This window comes from Gekko japonicus, unplaced genomic scaffold (genome assembly GCF_001447785.1).
Source record: "Gekko japonicus isolate JY-2015 unplaced genomic scaffold, Gekko_japonicus_V1.1 scaffold593, whole genome shotgun sequence".
Taxonomy (NCBI): domain Eukaryota; kingdom Metazoa; phylum Chordata; class Lepidosauria; order Squamata; family Gekkonidae; genus Gekko; species Gekko japonicus.
The window spans coordinates 851974-876676 of record NW_015169191.1 but is presented as its reverse complement, the minus strand read 5'-3'; the positions used below and the strand labels follow the sequence as shown (position 1 = coordinate 876676).

General features: G+C 41.0%; 1 protein-coding gene across 1 annotated transcript in view; it reads right to left on the bottom strand.

The window, feature by feature from the left end:
* The window catches only part of DDX60 (DEXD/H-box helicase 60), a 79690-nt gene that overhangs the window by 16277 nt on the left and 38710 nt on the right, over positions 1–24703 (bottom strand). Inside the window, exons 13-28 of the mRNA XM_015416235.1 lie at positions 24535–24703; positions 17426–17592; positions 16676–16840; positions 15301–15450; positions 14786–14905; positions 13852–13947; positions 11123–11238; positions 9430–9563; positions 8968–9077; positions 8633–8737; positions 8369–8491; positions 8118–8245; positions 4742–4894; positions 3762–3900; positions 2529–2681; positions 663–767 (exon numbers count right to left, since the gene is read on the bottom strand). The exon at positions 24535–24703 is cut by the window's right edge and continues 99 nt beyond it. Of these exons, the coding sequence (XP_015271721.1) occupies positions 663–767; positions 2529–2681; positions 3762–3900; positions 4742–4894; positions 8118–8245; positions 8369–8491; positions 8633–8737; positions 8968–9077; positions 9430–9563; positions 11123–11238; positions 13852–13947; positions 14786–14905; positions 15301–15450; positions 16676–16840; positions 17426–17592; positions 24535–24703 (2133 nt within the window). The remainder of the gene's footprint in view (positions 1–662; positions 768–2528; positions 2682–3761; positions 3901–4741; positions 4895–8117; positions 8246–8368; positions 8492–8632; positions 8738–8967; positions 9078–9429; positions 9564–11122; positions 11239–13851; positions 13948–14785; positions 14906–15300; positions 15451–16675; positions 16841–17425; positions 17593–24534) is intronic.

The window sequence follows — 24703 nt, the reverse complement described above, 5'->3', positions numbered from 1 at the left end:
TATTGTTTTATTGCTTTTATTGTTGTAAGCCGCCCTGAGCCGCTTCGGCGGGAGGGCGGGATAAAAATCAAATAAATAAATAAATAAATAAATAAATAAATTTAAAGCCCTATATGGCCAGGGTCCAACATACCTTTCCCCGTATATACCCCACAGAGCACTACAGTCGGGGGTTATTCCAGGCCCCAGGGAGGCCAGGCTTGCGGCTACTAGAGCCAGGGCCTTCTCAGTGGCGGCTCCTTGCTGGTGGAATGAGCTCCCAGAGGAGATCAAGGCCCTGCGGGATCTAGTGCAGTTCCGCAGGGCCTGCAAGATGGAGCTCTTCCACCAGGCCTTCAATTAGGAGCCGCCCACATTACCATCAACGACCACTATTAATATCTGTGGTGGAGGCTGGCTGCAGTGAGATCGAGCCAAACCACCTAGGAGCCTGTAATTGCCTGAGCCTGCATGACATGTTACGCCATCTTGGTCAATAATCACTGAGTGCACTTTAATCTGAAATAGTTGATTGTTTAAATGTTTTAAATGTTTTGACTGTATATGAACATTGGCACACTGTGCCAGGCAATATGAACCGCCCTGAGCACGCTTGCGGGGAGGACAGGTTATAAATACAACAAATAAATAAATAAAGTTACTTAGCCTGTACATTTTAGTACCTGTCTATAGTTCAGAGCATCCAAATATACAGAATTCTGTAGAAAAATGACAGACTTGCAGGGCATGTTGATTCCCAAAGCCAAAGTTCCTGTGGCTGTCACCACCTAGAACAAAATCAAGTAATGCTAAGAACATGAGAGAAGCCAACAGTCAGTCACACCGTGGCCAAAAATACCAGGTGCCATCAGGAGGTCCACCAGTCTCTTTAAAAAGAGAGCAGCTAACATTTAAGAGATACACTGCTGGGAACTACGCAGGGGAAAAGTCTGATCAGAATAATAAAAACAGGCATATCAGCTAATACTGGGACAAACGTAATGAAGCCCAGTCACCAGGAATAGTTGATATTTCAAGGTATTTTTTGTTAACCACAATCTAAAAATAGTATAACAAAGTAAAAAAAAATGCATACATGTTAAGTAGCTGTTAACACAGATACGCACACATGCTCACACAAAAAGGATCCTAGACTGCAAACCAGGGTTTTATAGAACCTGAGATATCCTGATTAGTTCCAGTAGTCTTCTACACTCCAGCTGGCTCTGCTGACCAAGTTATAAAGTACTGGGAGCTGCCTGGTAAAGGGTTCAGTTTGAGTCCCATATGGACAGTGCAAAAAAGGGAAGCTTAGGGAACAAAAGGAATAGTTGCTCAGCTAATCCCTTCCCCTGTATTCCTTTTTCCTCTCACTACAGAGTCACAGTGTCGGATAGGTACATTCCTTTCCTGGACACAGCCAGCCACAAAAACCTTTATATGTAGGTGGTAGTTCTATCCATGAATCTGCATGTGCTGGGAGAAGTAGGGTATTTGTCAGACACTGCCTGATTCCCAATGGTACACTGAACAGGCAAGTTAAACTCTTCCATGCAGGGTTTCCACACATGACTACTGTCACACTAAAATTAAGTGATTTGCTTGGATTCTAAGCCATGCAGCAAGTGTAGATGTCCTAAACAAAGCTTCCCCACCTTCCACTTTGGTGTAGTGGTTAGGAGTGCAGACTCTAATCTGGGAGAACCAGGTCTGATTCCCTGCTCCTCCACATGCAGCTGCTGGTGTGACCTTGGGTCATTTACAAGGTCTTTCAGAGCCGTTCTCTCATGAGTAGTTCTCAAAAGAGCTCCCTCAGCCCCACCTACCTCACAGGGTGTCTGTTGTAGGGAGAGGAAGGGAAAGGAGCTTGTAAGCTGCTCTGAGACTCCTTCGGGTAGTGAAGGGCAGGGTATAAATCCAATCTCTTCACTCTTCTTCTTCTTCTTCCCCCTTTTCACTGCAGCCTTCTTCTCCCCCTCCCCCCAATTATGCTTGAACGGAACACTCAGCGTGTGAGACAAGTCAGGAATCTACAGCAGAAGCTGGGAAGACAAAAAAGTCATTCCACCAGCAGAGCTGCTGATGCTCCAACAGAATGGCCGCATAGAATCCATGTCAATGTCTCCTATCTGCACAAAAAAGCACATGTATCCACAAGGGCAACAGCACTCCTGGAGTGCCGACTTTGTGCATGCAGAGGATAGTAACCACATTTAAATGTGATACCTGCCATGCAAAGCCCCACATGGGTACGTTACTTCTGTCTCACCATCATCACTTCTAAATAAAGCCTGAGATGTTACAGGGAGGGAAAATATGCCATGACAGTGACTCCCTCTCTCCCATTCATCCATCGTTTCTGTATCCCTATTCCCCAGGATCTTTCTTGGGCACACAGAAGACAGCTTTAGTACCTAATTTCAAAATAGAAGAATGCAAGAGCCCCCAAGGAATTCCCACTTTATCTGTCTTTACTACTGAAACAGTTCATAACACAAATAACTCACATACAGGGAAGTGGTATTAGAATGGGGAGGAAATTGGCAAACCTGCAGAAATCCCATCCTGAACAGCATCTCTACCATTTGCCTCCCTTTAACCCCTAAAGAGGCATGATGGTACCCAGTGCCTCTAAGTGCCAGTTTTTGTAGCTCTTTGCGATTTTTCATAAATTTTGTTCGGTCAAATATCTTGCGTAAAACCTAAGAAAATAAAAAGATAGGGTTTATGTACTATGCATTAACAGTAAATTGTTTTAGCCCGTGCCAAAATATGAATAATCCCATTGATGAGTAACATCTTGGATTTTTGCATGTTTTTAAGTGCACGCCGCTTTACCGGCCTACCTTTGCAGAAGAAATGATTACACTAATTAGCTGCCACTGTAAATGAGAATAGTTGAATAAAGGACTTTATTAATTTATTTCTTTACATCCTTTCTCCCCAACAAAGACCCAAAGCAGGTTTTGGGGTTCTTTGCCATCAAATCACAGCTGACTTATGGTGACCCCGTATGGTTTTCAAGGCAAGAGACATTCAGATTTGGTTTGCCACTGCCGGCCTCCACATCACAACCCCGGTATTCTTTGGAGGTCTCCCATCCAAATACTAGCCAGGGCCCACCCTGCTTAGCTTATACCATCTGTCAAGTCTGAGCTAGCCTGGGCTATCCAGGTCAGTTACATCATTCTTTTCGCCTCCATTTTATCACAACAACTATCTGAAGTGGGTTAGAATAAGTGTGTGGGATGTGTCCAAGGTCGCCCAACGAGGTTCCATGGCACAGTGGGGACTCAACCTGGGTCTCCCAGATCCTAGTCTAACAGTCAGAACATACCAGGTGATCACTGCAGCATGGGAAGATATGTCCATCATGGATGTGATGGAAGGAGGGTTGTTGTCTGTTTTTGTTGAACTGTTTTTGTGCTCTGTGCTCCCTGCCTCTCATTGGGAGGTCTGAAACTCTCTGGCGAGAGGAGAGGTTTGGGAGTTTCATGTCCAGTTAAGTGAAGGATATGGGCTTACTCCTAGGACAGCTGCATTGACTCCTGGTTTCTGAATACATTGGTCCCCTTTATTTGCAATTCCTCCTGCCTACTTTCACTAATTTCTTCTCTCAGTTCTTTTCTGTTTTTGTGTACTGATAACTGGATCTTTGTGAAGGACTTTAATTGTTCTGAATTACTTTAAGAACCAGTCTTGACTGAAAAGCAGGGTACAAATCAAACAAATAAGCAGTTTATCGGGATCCTTTTTAATATTAGAAAGGTCATTCTGCTCACCTCCTTATCAACAGCTTGGTCGTTTGCATATGTGCAGTCAGCAGGGATTTCAGCAATCTTCTCAAGGCGATCCATTATGTCTTCAAGTTCAGCTGTCTTAGTTATTGTTTTGTCATCTTCACGGCTGACTTTTTTGTCACTGAATAAACATATATACATTGATTATAAATGCTTTTATTTCCTTTTTATTTGAAGCTATTTATTTGAAGAACACCCAGATTGTTCTTAAGAATGGACAATGTTGCCATCAAGTTATATGTGTATGCTTGTGTGTGTGTCTGTGTGTGAGAGAGAGACAGAGAGACTTGAAAGTTTTATATATGACACCATGGAAGCCACAAAAATACCAACTGAGTTATATATGTATTTACTGATCTTCTGCTATGAGCCATAATTGTCTCTTAAAGTGGACACTGAAATAATTTAGCAAGACTCTAGTGCAATTTTGAAAAGAGTTATCTTTACACTCTGCTTACATATGTTCAATTATAATTTGCATGGATTCTAAGCTTTTGAGAATGTACATTTTCAGGTGTGGTCATAAAACTGGTGAGAAATTGTGTGCCAAGTGTTCCTTAAGCAATGTGTTTCTCCTGAAGACTGTAGGTAACAAAGAATAAAAGAAAATGGACCCAGAAATTAAAGTCCAGTAAGGTCAAAAGCTAATAACCAAGGCCAAAAAGAAGAAAACATAACAGGTTCTGATACAAGTCCTGACAGAAGATTTGTATGTTTGTCCCAAGAGGCCCAGCAGTACAGGAAAGCAGACCAGGGGAAGGTTTAAGTCCCCCTCCTTATGCCTTGTACTGCCAGTTCAAATTTAAGTCTCACATACTTATTTAGAAAATACACTGGGAAGCTCATACACAGAAACTCTGAGATAAAGACTACAATCCTACGAACACGTTCTTCAAAGTAAACCATAATAAATACAGTGGTACTTACTTCTGAATGTCCCAAAATGGGTTTATAATACTTACTGTTTCTGATCTGCCAAAGACTTTTCAATCTTTTTTCGTTTTTTTGTTAACAATTGTTCTTTTTCAGAACCTGGGATCTTCTTGTTCTCTTGCTTCTTCTCTAAGGCCTGGCAAACTTCTTTAGCCCAATTTTCCACTGCATTAATCTTGAACCTTAAAATGGAAGTTCAAGACACAGTTATGATTAGATTTTAAATAGTGAAGTCCCAAAAGGACTTGGGGGGGGGGGGGATGAAATCCCATTCTTTACTTTTCTACCCTGCTTCCATATTTCATCTCCTCCATCTTACTGTTATCCCTGACCCCACCTCAACCATTTCCATATGGATCTTTTGCTCCTTCCACAAGGAAGGAGATGGGGTCCTTAAAGCAGCAACATCCACAAAGACATTGTCCTCCATTTGTCCTGTTTCTGTGTTTCTTCCCATTTTGCCAAAATCTTTCACAAACATTTTTTGGAATGATCTTTTGGGAAAGACCTCAATCATAGTGCCTTTGGACACCATGAGGATGGGAAGGGGAACATTTTCGTAGGTCCAACCCAGCCCCAATGGTTGCCATTCCCCTGCCATACCGGGGGGGGGATAGGGGGGCTTTAAAAAATAAAGAATTGCCAGATTATATCATTATAATATTATAATGATCCATTGCAACTGTCTACCAGTTCCCAATTTTCATTTTTTTGGAAGAAATTAAGTCTCTAGCCCTTTTGTTATGGAGTTACAATATTAATTTATTTTATTTACAAGAGCAAGTTACAAGAGCAAAGCTGCAGCCTGCATGTTTCCCTTTCTAAATCAAAAACTCAGTGAGCTGAAGACCTAATTTTAGCAGCAGTAACAATGAGCTACACAAAGAATTGGCTCCATGCAGAAGCAACTCTGCTTTCCCCTGTATGAGCAAGTCATTCTCAATGGCTTCGAATTCACTCCTCCTACTGCCTTTAACTCTACTTCCCAATTTTGCTAACTCCACTTCCTCCCCTTACCCACTCCCAATCTAGCTGAGCTTCTTTCCTTCCCTTCCCCTTTCATTTCCACTGCTTCTACCTCCACCCTTCCACCATTGTTTCCTCCCTTCTCTTCACTCTTTCTGATGGTATTCACAGTCACATCCACAAAATCAAATACCAACTCAAAATGCCACCCAAAGTGAGGGGTTTTCTTGCGTTGTCTGATCATGCATATAAGTCACCTTTAACAGTTTGAGAGGGTTAAATCCCCCCCCCTTTAACAATTTGGATTTATTTTTTTTGCAGACTGGGGAGACTCCTCAGATTTGAAAAAACCTATATACTAGCCAGGGGTCATTTCGTAGAAAAAGAGCTAGGGGAACTCATTAGCATAACTCATTAGCATATGCCACACACCCTGACATCATCGGAAGTGTGTCATAAGGCCACACCCCCTGACATCACCGGAAGTGTTGGGGGCCCGGCAGTGGACCTGCAAGGCCGGCGGGAGTGCGAGGAAGACCCGCGAAGGTCCCCCGGCCCCCAACGGTCTCAGCCGCCACTGCCGGCCTTGCGGCTCCACTGATGAGCCCCATCAGGGGCCTGGCGGTGGACCTGCAAGGCTGGCGGGGGTGCGAGGACGGCCCGCTCCCCAGGCAGGCAGGGGTGGGGAGAGGCGGGGAGGAAGCAACTTACCCTCCCTCTTCTCCTGCCTCCTCCTGGCTGAATGAGGGCCAGAAGTGGGGCGGCCGGAAGCAGGGGGCGGGGCGTGGTTGTGTGCCCTGCCCCCGCCCGGGGGAACTGCGATCCCCGCGATTCCCCCCAAATCGACCTCTGATACTAGCTCTAGGTGGCCCGACTGTGCATATTTGTTAAGAGCTCCATAGAGGATCTTTATCTCAAGATGTTCCATCAGACTAGAATTATTGTTTGACATGCTCTTATAGAATCTATAGCTATCTTGGAGCCACATGTGGCTCTTTGGCATGGCAACAGTGACTTTTCTGAGAGCTGTTCCCCAATGTGGCATGTGCCAGACTGTCAAGGATTAATGCCTAACAGAATCTGATAATATTTGAGTGACAGGCTGTTCAAAATGAATTCTGTTGAGAGAGTCAGTTAGCAAATTGTTCCCCCTTTCAACAGCCACTGTCCCATGGACTGAAGGACGATTAAGCTGTGAGCCTCCAAGGATTGGGGCCGCATGCCTGGGTGGAAGTAAAGGGCCCATCCTCTCCACCAATCTACACCCTTCTCCACAGTAGCTGCCGAGAGGAGAGCAAGCTGGTTGCAGACAAGAGAGAGTACAACCATCACCTCTCAACCACCCAGGAAAAAAAGAAGCTGGACACAGTGGGGTAGGATTTTACTTTCCTTTCTCCAGGATGCTCTCCTCTAAGAGCCTTGGGCACACTCACTCTCTTCACCTGAGCTGCTGGTCTTCTTGGTGAGGAGAGAGTGAGACTCTCCATATACACAAAGGTTCAACGCTGGTGCAGAGAGACAAGCTCAGAGCTACTCTGGTAATATCAAATGTATAATTAAAATCTTTTAAATTAACCCCTATTGTATGTGTGGGAAGTTCAGCTTCCAGTTAGCTTATCATAAAGTATTATGCAAATACCTATCCTAGCAGTAATGATTCTTAATTGTATAGCTTAGGTTTTATTCAGATGCAGAAATAATTTTAGGAACAATTAATATGTTACAGTTTTTTATGGTAATACATTAAAGAATTCAGGGTTTTCAATTATTTCCATTTACAATGATGAATTTTGTGTTGTTAAATTGATGAATGAAGTTTAGGTTTGATAGGAAAGTATTGCATATTTCAATTTTCCACAAAACTTCGGGGGGGGGGGGGGTCCTCGCAAAATTTCAGGCTTGAAGGGTTCCAGAAATTTTACATCTCACCCAAGGCTGTTGGAACTGACTGTCGGAATATATAATGTCAAGAGTACAAAAAGAAACAGCTCCTACAGGGGGCAGCAAATGGAAAAGCTAGTCAGGGAAATGTTCCTTCTGCTAAATGTTGTTTCTTTCTTTGTCCCCAGAATGCAACTCTCCAGCTCGTGTCCTATTTCATCACATCTCTTCCTGCCAGCCATGTAGCTAAGTCACCACTTTATTTATCTAGTAGTGTAACTTCTCTAAATAAAAAAATACTTTGTTCTCTGCAATTGTCTACACTCCAGAGCAGAGTCTACACTCTGCTAACAGTTGCTTCAGAGAAGACCTGCTCAGGTTTGATCCCTATAGCACAGTAAACATGATTTGTGTATATAATAGATATTCGTGGAAGGAATCAACAAGTTTGAACTTCTGAGACCATTAATGCATGACAGATACATTTTAGTTTTCAGATACAAATTACTACCTCCCTTATTATGCATAACACATCTCTTCCCCATTTGTATTCCTTACATGAAAAACAGCGCAGGCAATTTATTCATCTGGTGTAATTTTTCCACAAAACGAGGAAAATTGGTTCTCATCTCTTTTTCAGCACAGCAAGTAGGTTGAGGTTTGAGCAGCTGCAGCACTTTTTTTGCCTAGCCAAAAACAGCAACAGTTAGCAAAGAAGTAAATATACCAATAATTAGGTGAGAAATAGTTTCTTTTGAAAAAGAATAAAAATTGTTTGGGAAAAAAAATAGGTGAGAAATAAGAAATACCTCATTTTGGAGGCCACGTTTAATCCACATCTCTAGATCTTCTTTCAACTGTTTCTCATACTGTCTTGCCTCTGTCTTAGTGATTATAATCTTGTCCTTAAAAAACTCCTCAGGATCTAGACTCTGAAAAAGACCCGGAAATATCAATACAACTGTGCACCTGAAATGAATTCAAATCAAATAACTTCTCTCCCCCACCCCCCTTCCCCTCCTTTTGGTAGGGTAATTACTCTGAGTACCAACAACATCTAAATGTTTACATACGTGTTTCCTTGGCCAGTTTTCTCTAACTTCTACCATGGTGTCATACAATAGAATAGATTCTCGAGGAGACAGTGAAAGGTCCAAGGGGAAGCCATATTTCTCAATCTGTAAAGCCAAAGAAAAAAAACAGTAAGGCTTTTGTTCCTGTTGTTAATTTCATACTCACCCCCCCCCCCAAAAAAAAAACCCCTGCTGAATATTCACCAGTCAATTGCTACAGACAGGACAAAATTTCCTTTTAAGCAAAGGAACATTATTTTTCTTTTGTTTTGACAGTTAAAGCTTTTTAACGTAGTTATAGATCACTTTTTAATCTAATAGTGCTATCAACTTACATGGTCTACAGTCAGTGCAGCACAGGGATGATAGTGATCGATAGCAAATTCATCCTTCTTCAGGGAACATACATATTTTTCTAAATCATTGTATCTCTCTCCATACACCACTGAAAATGGAATACAGGAAATAAGTGAGCTGATCATATTTAGATTATAAAGTCTATTGAAAATGTCAAATGCATCCTGACACAAATTTAGCTAGTTAACATACTTCTGAAACCCTCCTTAAGACTGCATAAATACAGAAACTTACTCCAGGAACGTACCTAATTTAACCTTGTAGAAAATGGAATACAGGAAATAAGTGAGCTGATCATATTTAGATTATAAAGTCTATTGAAAATGTCAAATGCATCCTGACACAAATTTAACTAGTTAACATACTTCTGAAACCCTCATTAAGACTGCATAAATATAGAAACTTACTCTTTGTTGTTATACATCGTTCCAGGAACGTACCTAATTTAACCTTGTATGATTCCTTTTGCTTTGTGATGCCTTTCTTTCCTTTTGCAACTTTCTTAACAGCCGTGGAGCTCCGTGCTAGTTTAGCTTCAGTGTGTTGCCAGTACCTCTTTACTGACTGTATCCATCTTTGAAAGAAAGAGGAAGGATAATATTTAGAGTATTGGACCATGGAGAGACAGGTTCAGATCCCCCACTCTGCCATGAAGCTTGTGGGATATCTATTTCTCAGGGTTATGCTACTGATATACTCTGAAGTATTTTTTTTTTTGGGGGGGGGAATAAAATGTACTAAAAATTCTGATCTAGCAGAGTTTTTCCTCTGTTCTTATGCATGCCACCTGCAGAATAGAGTTCTGTTTTAAACAAAGCTTGGTTGGGAGTCAGGCAATGAGCCAGCTGTTTCCCTCTGTCTTCTAAAAAAGAGGAAAGAGAACAGGTCCAGCGTGTCCCCACTCCCCAGCAGAACAGAGCACTGTTTAAGACACATTGTTAATTAATTAACAATGCTGGACACATTGTTAATTAATTATTGTATGGCAGTGGGTATAGTATAGCCAGGAGATCCGAAGATTGTCCGTCAGCCTGAAACTCTAGCTCTTTTTATGGTGAGGTAGGTTTGTTGTTATGGAGCTGCGGTGGCTCAAGTGGTTAAGACACTGAACTGCAGGCTGTGGAAGGTCAGTAGTTCAGCAGTTCAAGACCCGAGTTGCCGCATGACGGAGTGAGCTCCCGTCTCTAGTTCCAGCTCCTGCCAACCTAGCAGTTCGAAAGCAAGAAATTGCAAGTAGATCAATAGGTACCACTTCAGTGGGAAGGTAACAGCGTTCCGTGCGCCTTGGTGTTTAGTCATGCCGGCCACATGACCACGGAAACTTCTTCGGATAGCGCTGGCTCTTCGGCTTTGAAACGGAGATGAGCACCGCAACCCTAGAGTCGAATCCGACTGGCTTTCAAGCAAGGGAACCTTTACCTAGGTTTGTTTTGGGGCTGAGAGAATTGTAACTGACCCAAGGTCACCCAGCTGGCTTCATGTGCAGGAGTGGGGAATTGAACCCAGTTCTCCAGATTAGAGTCCGCCACAATCTGCCTGTTTCATTTCAGGAAAGGAGAGATTAACAATGAACCCAGAGAGCCAGTTTGGTGTAGTGGTTAAGTGCACAGACTCTAATTTGGGAGAGCCGGGTTTGATTCCCCACTCCTCCGCTCGCAGCTGGCTGGATGACCTTGGGCAAGCCATAGCTCTGTCAGAGGTGTTCTTTAAAAGAGCAGTTTCTGTCAGAGCTCTCTCAGCCCCACCTACCTCACAGTGTGTTTGTTGTGGGAAGGGGAAGGGAAAGGAGTTTGTAAGTTGCTCTGAGACTCTGAGTGAAGGGTGGGGTATAAATCCAATCTCCTCTCTTCTCTTCGCCACTGCACCAAACTGGCTCTTTTGATTCATTGTTAATCTCTCCTTTCCCAAAATGAAACAGGCAGATACAGGGGGAAAGGGAAGGCAAGAAGAGACTGGGCTCTCTGTGGTACTAACAAAATGCATTGTCTGAATGTAGCATGCATGGGCTTCCTTTCCACTGAAGGAAGAAAAAAATAGCCTTGCATGCAACCTTCAGAGACTAATGAATGCCAACACGGTTACCTATACAACAAAGGGAATGAATTCACATGCCAATTTTTACATAATTCTTACTCAGTGAGATGTTTTGGGTTGCTAATAGTTGCAGAAAGAGCCAAAAATGGACATCGAATCATAACTAGGAGATGCTCCCAAACCTCTGCACCAATTTCACCTCCAAGACAGTGGACCTAATGAAAACAAATTAGGCCACAGATGTATATTGTATGACAAATATATTGTTACTTTTCTTAGTACACTGTAGCTGTAAGACACAGTTCTAGATTTCGCACATTACACATATAACCTGTGAGAGACCTGTTGTTCAGGGAGGGGAATATCCAGTATCAGCTCTGTGGAACATACTGTGCCTTCACCACACCAATATCCACAACAGATGCACTTAACCTTCCCCCATAGTAATGAATAGCAAGCAAGAATAGTTACATGGGAAACTATTAAGAGTTGTACTTGGGGATACCACTGGGGTACAGATCCATGTTCCTAGTGATCTAACAATGGAGCAACCAGCATGGTTAATTCTCTGTATATTGTATCCCAGATATCAGCCCATTTAACTTATCATGAATTACTCGGTAACTGGTAACCACTTATTGCTATTATCATCTGATATACAGATTAAAATATATTCAAGGTGTGTATTTGAACATCGCTACAAGAGATGTTGGAGCAGAAGGTAGTACGTGTGAAGTATACAAGTGAGAGAAGGTTGAAAGGCTGGAATTCCTGGGAGATTACAAATAATGTGACAATAAATAGACTAAAATCCATGCAAGATCATAAGTGAAATGAGAATAAACAGCAAGAGGAGGAAAATAATTGCAAATCAGAGATAACAGAAAGAATGTGCCAATTAATAAGATGGATGATTATGGCCAGGTGGATAAAAACACAAATGCTTATCAATGTTATGAAGATCAAGAACACCAGAAGGTTAAAAGCACGAGTGGAGCTAAAGGTGTCAGGTGCCAACATGCAATGGTGAGGTGGCTGAATCCAGTTGAAAAGGGGGAAGTCTTCCAAAAGGCAAAGACCTTGAAAACCCTATATAAGACTAATGGAATATGGTGTAGTTTGAAGGATTCTGATTTACCTGATAAAGTTGGTGCAACAATTATCTCCAGTGTCTCCTGCTAGATACCCCAGCGTCTATTTTTCTTGGATTTATTTTTTATTTATTTAATTGATTGATTTGATTTTTTTTTTACCCTGCCCTCCTCACAAGTGGGCTCAAGGTGGGTTACAAATCACAAAATAATATATTATTTATTATTTATTTATTTTATTATTTTCCACTTGTATCCTGCCTTGCCAGGCGAACTGGCTCAAGACGGTGAACAGACATTAAAACACAATAAAACAATAAATACAATAAAATACACAAAAGCAACCTACATACCATCATAAAAGTGCTAGTACTTAAAACCAAATTTCTCTTAAAATCAATCGTTGCCTTGACAATGATGCTCAGTTTGAGCTGGGTCTATTTGGCAAGCATTGTCAGTAGGGAAGGCCAAGATAGATTTGGATGTAATAAGAATGCTAAGTGGGAGCCACAGGCTGCCAAGATAAGTGAGGTCCCGATTCCAAGGATATCAATTGTCCTACAGGGATGCTAGGTTGATCTTCATCTACATTCAAAAAGGATCAGCCAAGGAGGCAAGGTGATGCAATGAGGTGTGCGGGGGAACTAGGATGATGTCCAGATCCCCGTAGTCCAGAGACCCTTAGAAGACTTTTCACGTCCCAACTTGGGCACAACCTCAACCTTGCCCTTATACTTTAATTTTTTATGCCTCTTCACTGGAGGTTTGGACTGCAACTGGACCTTAGTCGATGGTCCCAGAGAAGGTAAACACAGGTGCCTAGATTCTGCCTCTGAATGACTGAAGTGGCCCTTTTCAGAGAGATCAGAGCCTTTGTGATAGTTGGGCCCGTAGGAACCTAACAGACCAATGGGGGTCCAGAATGGGTTTCATTAGTCGGAGCTGGAGGGAGCAAACCAGAACTTGTAGTCACCTTGGTAGAAACAAAGGAAGACAAAGCCTTCTCCCACAGTACGGTTTTCAGCTGAGAGCCCCTATATGACTGGGCCTTGGGGGTAAAGTGCTGGTAAATTGCACAAACTCCAAAATTGTGGGCTTCTCCTAGGCACAGAAGGTCATGCTTATCACTATGCGTCATTTTCGTTCCACGTTTTGAACATTTTTAAAAGACTGCCTTGGACGCCATAACAAGAGCTCAAGCACAACACAATGGAAAGGGAGGTTCCCCAGCAAAGGGACTTGCTTCTCAAAGTAGATTCTAGATGGAGTACAACAAACAAATCTCAATAGATGTGGACTTTCTGTATCCCAAAGATGATGAAGCAGAAAAATCAACAGAGTGTGCTAGTAAGCTTCCTATCCTTGTGCTGGCAAAAAAGGAATTGAGGGAAGGGAGTTTTTTAGCTAGAAAGAAAATGTCCGTGGCTGACCTGTGCAGGCATAGTCCCAATGTGGGGCTGCACAAGAAGATGAAAGATGAATAAACGTTACATGCATGGTGAAGTGAACTAAAATTAACATGGTCCTCCCTCTCATTTATTGCCTAAAAGTTCATTAAATTTATGACAGTTCAATGAGAAGTGCTGAAAGTCAAGCCTAGTCCTATCCACACAGTTTGACTTCCAGATCTACAAAACCAATCTTGGGTGCTAAAAAATGAGAATGGGGTATAGATATACAGATAGCAGTAATAATGATAGCCTTTGATACCATTAAATAGAACACAGGAATATATACCTCATCAAATATAACATATCTTATCCTTTTGGCCCACTTTTGGCGACGAGGCGACAGAAGTAAGATTTCTAAACACTGAGGAACTGTGACCAGTATCTGAAATAAAATACTTATGACATTTTATAAATATCTCATTAATAACAGCTTAACATCTAAATTAATGTTATGAAGATCAAGAACACCAGAAGGCTAAAAGCATGAGTGGAGCTAAATATTAGAGCTAAATATCATCATCATCAGCAGCATTTATTTCAATTGAAGATCAGCCAAGCAGTTTACTTGCAAAGTGTACATACAAACATAAAATTAAATTAAAATACAAGGGTTAAAAATTATAGATAAAAGACTATTAAAAGGTTTGGGATATCTGCTTTCTTATGGTCAAAACCTCAGCACCGAATTTGGCCACTTTACAGGTGGTCTCATTACATTGGTTGCCAAGAAGGAGATACGTATAGAATTTATCAGATCTTCCTGGGAACTTAGATAGAGCAGGGGTGAGATGGAACAAATGTCCTTATAAAAGAGGCGGTATAATAACACATGTCTCACTGTTTCACCTGCATTCTGTTGGCAGGAGCACAGATGTTGGGAGTAGAGAATGTGTCTCCCTTCCAGTAGCATTGAGGGCAGGCGATTAATGCGGGCCAAGGTGAAAGCTCTACAGTATTTGGGAAATTCTAGAGTGTAAAGACAGTTCATTCGCACAAAGTTCTGAAGAGCTATATATCAGCTAAATATCAGTGATGTGTATTGCTGGCTAGAAATAGAAAATGGGAGTTTTTTACAAAATAACTGAATTGAACCTCAGTTTATTGTAATACATGAGGGAAGGTTTGGCTTTGACAATACTTTCTCCATTGTACTACAGATATATTCGTGCTTTCCCTGCCAAGTTGTTAAATGTACTTCCCAGGCATAATATACTACTTGCCTGACTAGTTAAGGCATCATGGCGATAATCTCGTGTGAAAACACCACAGACTGTCATGCCGGGGGGCAGTGCTTTGTTAAACCGATTGTCAATGGTTGCCCATACTTGATTGACAAGAGCCTGAATTAGGGAAAACAGCATAATAGTAACACATAAAACAAAAAATAAACTGCCAGAAAATACAAATATGTATGTATACTTTAAAACATGCCATTTAGATTTATTTAAATTCAGAAAAAAACCCTTAATATGATTTTTCTGTAATTTAATTAAAGTATAAACACACTGAAGCCCAAAATGGTTTGGTCAAGTTTGGGTAAGATAAAGGAAAGCAAATTATTCTGCACAGGGTCTGGGACTATCAGTTCTTTCTGTGAACTTCAATAAGAAGTTCAGGATTTCATCCTTACCTGAGTAAAAGTAATACAACGATGCATTTTATCACAGATAGCTCATGGAAATTACATAAGTTTAAAGGAATTTCAAACTGAATAAATTAGTAAGTTATTTCCTACCTTTGTAGGGGCAACATACACAACCACGCCATCATCACTGTCTCTCAGGATTTTCTCCATGCAATAGTAAGAGGCGTATGTTTTTCCTGATGATGTAGGAGCAACAATTACTGCAGACTCATTATGATCCACAATGTCAAGAAGTTCCCTCTGCAGATAAAAAGTAGTATATTAACACTCTTATTCACTCAATCTCTCTTATCTGTGTACATTCACATATAAAAGTAAAGAGGATAAACTTACAGTAAAATGTGACTGTATGAATAAGAGATTTTGCCCTTTGGGCATTCTAGACCCAACTCAATGGTGCAGAGTTCTTTTCTGTTGCCCCAGAAGGTCGAACCAGAACCAACAGGTTGAAATTAAATCAAAAGAGTTTTTGCCTAAACATTAATAAGAATTTCCTGACAGTTAAGAGTGGTTCCTCGTGGAATAGGCTTCCTCGGGAAGTGGTGGGCTATCATTCTTTGGAGGTTTCTAAAAAGAGGCTAGATGGCCATCTGAAAGCAATGCTCATTCTGTTAACTTAGGCAGATCATGAGAAGGGAGGGCAGGAAGGGTTGAATCAGTGCTTAGTTCTAGTGGTCCTTCCTTACATGCACAGGGAAATGCTGATTGCCACTTTGGGATCAGTAAGCAATTTTCTCCAGGCCAGTTTGGCCAGGGATCCTGGAGTTTTTTCCCATCTTCTGGGCATGGAGTAAGGGTCACTGGGGGTGTGGGTGGGAGGTATTTGTGAATTTCCTTCGTTGTGCAGGAGGTTGAACTAGATGACCCTGGAGATCCCTTCCAACTCTATGATTCACTAGCAATCATATTGTGCATTTTGACTCTGTGACCTTAGTTCAAACTGATACTCCAGCTGCGAACCCTACTGGATGAACCTGGGCCAGTATTTCTTTCTCTCCTAACTCACAGGATTCTTGTGTACAAAAATGGGATCACCCATACATAGATGTTACCTTGATATCCTTGGAGAAAGGCTGGGATGTAAATGTAAAGTATTATTCTTGTAGACCTGCAGTCACACACCCTAAATAATCCACTTTCAATGCACTTTCCAACTGGATTTTGCCAGTTCACACAGTAAAATCCAGTTGGAAAGTGCATTAAAAGTGGATTGAAAGTGGATTACTTAGTGTTATCAGTAATGGGTAACCATTCTTATCAGCAAATTCCAGCATCAACCTGAGCCTCTCAAAATCACACAATATGCATAACTCATAGTTTTATGCTAAGTGCAAGCAAAAGAAAAATCCAAGAGATCTAGCATCTCACTGTCAGCCCTAACATGTGTTCATGTTTTTGTATATAAACTCTTTGAAGTACATTTTTCATAAAAACAGGAAAATTCTTTTTGGTACATGCTTTATACCTGCCATGTATCTGGAATAAAATGTTGCACTCTGGGATCAGGATCTTTTCTCTCTTCCCGTATGAGATAGTGACCCATATACTGTAACTGAAAGCGAGAGGACCCAATGCCAACAGCATACTTTGAAGGCTTCCTTTTCAGTTTCTCTGTCGTATCTTCCAAATCCTGGAAGCATTCAGACAATTCAATCTAGTTGCATCTTTAAAAATGAGTACTTTTCTTTCCCATAATACAATACACACCAACGTTCATCCAAAGAAGTATCAGCATAGTTCATTTCCAGTACCTACTATTGCAAGGATCACTGTCCGTAACTCAGAGCACCAGATATGGAATGATCCATGTGTATGTAATTATGACCACCCACTTTGCACTACTATTCTTTAACATTATTACATTTAAAAGTTTACACCAACATTGTAGTGCCATGTAGTGTACAAGCAGAAACAGCACTCTGGATACAATGCAGTTTTCTCTGCCCATCAGTCTACTGCAATTTAACAAGGACAACAACAACAACCTTCCACTAACTTTTATGCTAGTGGAAGTGGACCACAAAATCATTTCCAGTACTAAAGTATTGTGTCATGATGTTATAATTTGCAAACAAGCAGCTAACGTCCAAGGAGGCCAACACAGATTTCCAGTATTAGAGCTAAAGCTTTTTCCAACCAGAGCAAATGGCTTCAGAAAATCTAATTGAGATACATTTATATTTACATAAAAATAGTACCATAATTATGCATTTACCTTGAGGTATTTTAAATTAACTGCCAAGTTGTCAAATCCAAGGACCCTAAGGTATTTGCCAATCTGTTGGAAATCAGTCTCCTTCAATAAATCATCATAATTTATAAGCACTGAGTGAATAAGTCTCATAACTTCAACTGCTTCATCAAAATTTGTGGAGATTTTACCTAGAGGGGAGGAAAGCACAAAAACTCTCTCAAACCAGGCTGCATGAGAAGCTAGTACCAAGCCTAGCTGGCAGGAGCAGCCTGTCCTCTGCCGACATAACTGATTCTTGGGTTGTCTTCTGCATTCCCTTTAAACTTAAAAGGTAGAAGCCGGACAAACAGCTGAGGCAAAAGCAATCTGCTCCTCCCTCTCCACTGTTTTCAGCTCTACCTAGTAAGACAGCCAGTTTGATTTAGCAGTTAAGAGAGCAAACTCTAATCTGGGAGAACCGGGTTTGATTCCCGACTCCTCCACATGCAGCTGCTGGAGTGACCTTGGGTCAGTCATAAGTTCTTTCAGAGCTGTTCTCTCAAGGGCAGTTATCAAAAGAGCTCTCTCAGCCCCACCTACCTCACAGGGTGTCTGTTGTGGGGAGGGGAAGGGAAAGGATATTGTAAACAGCCGCTCTGAGACTCCTTCAGGTAGTAAAAGGCGGGGTATAAATCCAATCTCTTCTTCTTCTAATTCCCAAATATATCCAGGACTTTTTTTCGGTTTTCCCAAGAAAACCTGGTTACATTTGGGATGCCAATATAAATACCCTATAAATACCAATAAGGTACTTTCCAGGTATATTTTCAGCTTGGGGAGATCCAAAACGCACACCCCTACTTGCTACTATTACTTTCCAATATTTTACAGCTCATGATGAGCACTCCCACCACCTATGAAAAAGGTAGTATTATCTTTGCTATGAAATCAACAATTCGTCATGGTATTATAAATTTTGGAGTGTCTATCCAGTGACAGGTACCACTGGCTTCCCATTTTAATTATGTTTTCTCTTCAAAAGAAATTCATTGAAAAAATCGACTCTCTTATAAACAAATGGATTCAATTGATGACCTAAAGCAGTCTGCCACTTTTTTGATAGCCTTTTCCCTCCTTGAAAGTTGAGTCTATCGACATAGATGCTAGGAATAAGCTTTGTTTTCCCTTGTACAGATAACTCTTCAAATTATGTTAACCCTCTCCAAAATTCCTATCCTTAGCTGTGCCATTAGAAAGCTTTTAATTTGTAAAGATCAAAATATGGAAATATTTGTGCCTCTTTATTTCTAGCACAACTTCAAAGGGTACAGTGATATCCATTTGATTAACCAAGAGAGTCGAGTTGTATGGTAATAAATTGTGATATTAGGATACCCTAAACTCCCCTATGCTATGGACCAAGTGCACTAGTCAGATTTATTCCTGATTTCTTATGACCCAAATAAAACTCTTTAAATTTGCAGCTTTTGCCGTTTCTTATCTTGTATTAAAATTGGGACATTGGTAAACATAAAGCTTATCTTTGGAAGTATAGACATTTTTGTAATATTAATTCTGCCCAGAGATTAGATGTTCTGTTTTGAGCAGGTATATATTTTTGTCTTATTTTCAGAAATTAATGAAATAAAATTATATTTGAAGAGATCTTTATTATCTATAGAGATTTGTTGTTGTTCAGTCGTACAGTTGAGTCCGACTCTCCGCAACCCCATGGACCAGATCACGCCAGGCCTTCCTATCTTCCGCCGTCCTCTGACGTTTGCTCAATTTCATGTTCGTTGCATCTATGAGACTGTCTAACCAGGATCCCAGGAACGTGAAGTCTGTCACTACTTCCACGACTTCCCCTTCTATTTGCCAAGGAGTGATGGGGCCGGATGCCATGATCTTAGTTTTTTTTTATGTTGAGCTTCAAAGCCCACTTTTGCACTCTCCTCTTTCACTCTGAGCAAGAGGCTCTTGAAGTCCTCTTCACTTTCTGCCATTAGAGTCGTATCGTCTGCATATCTGAGGTTGTTGATCTTTTCCCCAGCAATCTTAATTCCCGCTTGTGATTCATCCAGCCCAGCATTTCGCATGAAGTACTCTGTATATATATTAAATAAGCAAGGTGACAATATACATCCTTGTTGTACTCCTTTTCCTATGCTAAACCAATCAGTTGTTCCATATCCGGTTCTAACTGTCGCTTCTTGACCCTTATACAGGTTTCTCAAGAGACATGTGAGGTGGTCTGGTACTCCCATCTCTTTAAGGACCTGCCATAGTTTGTTGTGATCCACACAGTCAAAGGCTTTAGCATAGTCAATGAAGCAGAAGTAGATGTTTTTCTGGTACTCTCTTGCTTTCTCCATAATCCAGCGAATGTTGGCAATTTGATCTCTAGTTCCTCTACCTCTTCGAAACCCAGCTTGTACTTCTGGCAGTTCTCTATCCACGTACTGTTGAAGCCTAGCTTGTAGGATCTTGAGCATGACCTTGCTAGCATGTGATATGAGTGACATTGTGCGATAGTTTGAACATTCCTTGGCATTGCCCTTCTTTAGGATTCGAATGTATAGTGACCTTTTTCAATCCTGTGGCCACTGTTGTGTTTTCCAAATTTGCTGGCAAATTGAGTGCAGCACTTTAACAGCATCATCTTTTAAGACTTTGAATAGCTCAGCTGGGATACCATCACCTCCACTAGCTTTGTTGTTAGTAATGCTTTCTAAGGCCCATTTAACTTCACATTCCAGGATGTCTGGCTCGGGGTCAGTGATTATATCGTCGTGGTTGTCAAGGACATCGAGGTCTTCCTTGTATAGTTCTTCTGTATATTCTTGCCATCTTTTCCTAATCTCTTCTGCTTTTGTTAGGTCCCTACCGTTTTTGTCCTTTATCATGGCCAGCTTTGCATGGAACGCTCCCGTGATTTCTCCAATTTTTTTTAAGAGATCTCTAGTCCTTCCCATTCTATTGCTTTCCTCTATTGTTTTGCATTGTTCATTCAGGAAGGCCTCCTTATCTCTCCTTGCTGTTCTCTGGAAATCTGCATTCAGTTGGGTAAATCTTTCTTTTTCGCCTTTGCCTTTCGCTTTCCTTCTTTCCTCTGCTATTTGTAAAGCCTCATCAGACAGCCACTTTGCTTTCTTGCATTTCTTTTTCTTTGGGATGGTGGTGATTGCTGCCTCCTGTACAATGTCACAAACCTCTATATCTCTATAGAGATATTAACTCCTAAATATTTAATCCCCCCTTAATTTGGATGCTTAGCATGCCTGCCTTCTTTATTCAGCTTAAAAAACAGACCTTCTGTTTTATCTACATCAAGTTTATAACCAGATACTGACCCATACTCATCAAGTATTTGTTTTAATCCTTTTTCAGATTTTAGTGGGTCATTAAAAATTATGAACAATATTGTCTGCATATAAAATGATGTTATGATGATATCCCTTCATTTCCACATGCTGAATCTTTTCTTCTTCTTCACCATCAAAGCAAAAGGTTCAATTGCTAATGCAATCAGCAAAGCAGACAGTGGGCAGCCTCGTCTAACTGCCCTTTTAATCTCAATTGTTTTAGACACAGTATTGTGAATTGCTATTTTAGAGAATGAACCAGTGTAAACTAATTCCATCCAACAAAACCAAATTTTCTTAAACATTCTAATAGATAATTATTTTCCACCCTATCAAATACTTTTTCGGTATCAAGGAATAGAAAAATGGCTTGTTTCTGTTCTTTTTAAATAGATTCTATCAGATTTAACACTTTGCTGATGTTTTTTAAATGACGAATCAATCCTGCTTCATCTTCTGATAAGTATTTGATAATCACAGCTTTTGATTGAGATGCTAAAATTGTTGCTAGTATTTTATGCTGATAGTTTAATAAACTGATGGGTCTATATATAGTAAGTTGAGAGTCTTTCCTTAGTGTGTGGATTACAATGAGCCTACTCTCTGCCCAAAACTGGTATAATTTCCTTAAACTGCTGAAAATATTCTGGGGAGAGGCAATTTTGACCAGAAGTTTTTGACTTTGACAAAAATTTTATTGCAGACATAAGTTCTAATTTCTGTATCTAATATTTGCCTATCTTCATTGCTTAACTGGGGGATATTTATCTGTAAACTCACATATCTTTGCCAGCTGGAGATCTTGAGTCTGATATAAAGAACTTCAATATTTCATAAATTCTGAAGCTGTTCTGATCATATCAGATACTAAAGATATAGATTTTTCTTTAGTGAAGTAATCACACATAACTTCTTTTTTATTCATTGTATTAGCAAGTTTTCCTGGTCTTCTCCCATTTCAAAATATTTCTAGCTAGTAAATAACATATTTTTCTGGATTATCTCCATAGTGAGTCTATTTAATTTCCATCTCATCTCTAACTCATTTATAATGTTATTAGAGATATGTGTTTTATTTATTTACCAGTTCAATATGGTTGACTATGCTTTGTTGACCCACCACCTTACCAATGTGAAGGAGGCTTGCCTTGCAGTGGCTAAACACCTTTCTCCAAGGTCGGGGACAGAGGGTAACCCTTGGGGGGGAATTATCTCAGCAACACCTACTAGAATGTGGTGTGCTGCAGGAGTCAATTCTCTCCCCAATTCTGTTTAATAGCTGCATGCACACCCTCACCCAGATTATCCAGAGGTATGGCCTGGGTTGTCACCAATATGTGGACAACACCCAGCTTTATTTACTAATGGAGGACCACCCGGACTCTGCCCCAGAAACTCTGGACAGGGCATTACAAGCCGTGGCTAGATGGTTACAACAGAGCAGACTGAAATGGAATCCATCAAAGACAGAGGTCCTGTACCTGGGTTGTGAGGGACTGGGATTCGGGAGCCTGGGGGTGTTCCTGGATGCCTCACTAACTAGGGAGGCTGACGTTGCCACCACTGCCAGGTCTGCCTTTTTCCATCTGAGACAGACCAGGCAGTTGGCCCCATATCTCAACCCCAGGACCTAGCTACAGTGACCCATGCAATGGTCACTTCCAGATTGGACTATTTTAATTCTCTCTCTACGTGGGGCTGCCCTTGATTCTGCTCTGGAAGTTGCAGCTCGTGCAGAACGCAGCAGGGTGTGTGTTGACTTGCGTCATCTGTGTGGATGCGGATCCACCCATTGCTGTGCGAACAGCACTGGCTGTCTATTGAGTACTGGATCCGTTTCAAGGTGTTGGTGTTCACCTTTAAAGCCCTATATGGCCTATATGGCCAGGAGCCAGCATATCTGTGAGACCACGTCTCCCTCTATGAGCCCCAAAGGGCTTTATGATCTGCCAACCAAAAACTTCCGGTGGTCCCCGACCACAGGGACATCTGTCTTGCCTTGACTAGGGCCAGGGCTTTCTCAGCCCTGGCCCCTACCTGGTGGAATGAGCTCCCATATGAGATCAGAGCCCTGCAGGACCTTCTACAGTTCCTCAGGGCTTGCAAGACAGAGCCCTTCCATGAGGCTTTTAGTTAGGGCATCCCTCCCTCTCTACTGGGCCTTCCCTCAGCAGGTCAGATCTGTATTATCATCTAAGGACCCAAACTTGAAATAGACTGCATTTTTGAGGCTTTGACTATGATTTGTACCAGAGGAATGTTGTTGTATTTTACTGGAGTTTTTAATTGTTTTTAATTCTTTGTATATTGTATATAGGTTGCTGTGTCTGATGGAACCCACCCTGAGCCTGCTATGTGGGGAGGGTGGTATACTAAATAAATAAATAAATCTTTTCCAATAACTAACCAAACCCTCTACAAACAGGTAGCATGTTTGCTGTTTTTCCCTATAAGCCATAATATTAAGAAACAATCCTCTTGTAAAAGCCTTACTAGTTTCCCAGATTACTAAATCAGACATACCCACTGTTCTATTGATCTCAAAAAAACAATTTCAGTTCCTGTACTATCTTGCTTTTTACTTTTTTTTTTTACTTCAGTATCATAAAGCAGTCTCCAGTTAAAAAAGAATTTGCCCTGAAGTTTCAAACTTAAAGAACCTAAGGGATAGTCTGTATATGTGATTGTTACATACCAAAGGAGCGGGAGATCTAGAAATCAAGACCAGATCAGGAGTGAGTCAAGTGTGCAGAAAAGCCCTGGCTGGAATTACTCTGTGGTAAAAAAGCTATACCTATTCACATTCTTCTTTTTGCAACATGTGGTCTAGGCCTAGAATTTGTTACCACAAATTAAAAAATTGCATTCTCATGAGTCTTACTTAAAACTAAGCTCTGTACTCAAATCTCCACACAATTCACTCATTCCATCAGTACCTCCATCTATGTATTTTTCAAGTACCAGTACCACATGATCCAAATGTGTCTGTGATTGTTGTATATAACAATTATATAATTATTTTTAAGCATCATTTCTCCATTTCAAGTACCGCTTTGTTATACGCACACACAAAATCCCATACGTATATATGAACAATTACATGAGACTTGAAAGAAAGATGCATATTATACTCCGCAGAATGTCATAGACAGCCCATGCCATGATAATGTACTTGCAGACTGGGCTGGAGTCCCACCTGGACCCTGTCAAAGTACACAATAGCAACATAAATAATAGCAGCGTTATATATTCCCATACAGGATTTTTTTCTTTTCTTATGAAATAAGTTTTAAAATGTAATATTTATAGTGCCTTAGGAGCTGCAGTCAAGTGGTTAAGATGCTGAACTGCAGGCTGTGGAAGGTCAGTAGTTCAGCAGTTTGAGACCTGGGTGTGCCGCATGACGGAGTGAGCTCCCATCTCTAGTTCCAGCTCCTGCCAACCTAGCAGTTCGAAAGCAAGAAATTGCAAGTAGATAAGTAGAAACCACTTCGGTGGGAAGGTAACAGCGTTCCGTGCGCCTTGGTGTTTAGTCATCCCGGCCACATGACCACGGAAACGTCTTCGGACAGCGCTGGCTCTTCAGCTTTGAAACGGAGATGAGCACCGCATCCCTAGTCGGACTCCACTGGCTTTCAAGCAAGGGAACACCTTTAATCTAGTGTTACTGTACAATATTTTATTGTATATTATTTCCTATCACTTCTAATGGCCATTGGCCCTATGCAATAAAATTGAGCTGAACTGAACATCCCCATACAATAGCAACTTTATACATTCCCATACCTTTATCACAGCATTCTATCCACATGCCAAAGCAAACATTCAGTGCTGCCATTTCAGCAGTACATTTCACAGATGGACTTTGACAATTTTTCAGAAATTCCTGTAGATACTTCATGCCGGAGATCAAATTCTCTTTAATTTTTTCTTCAGTCGTCACTGAAAGTGTAGC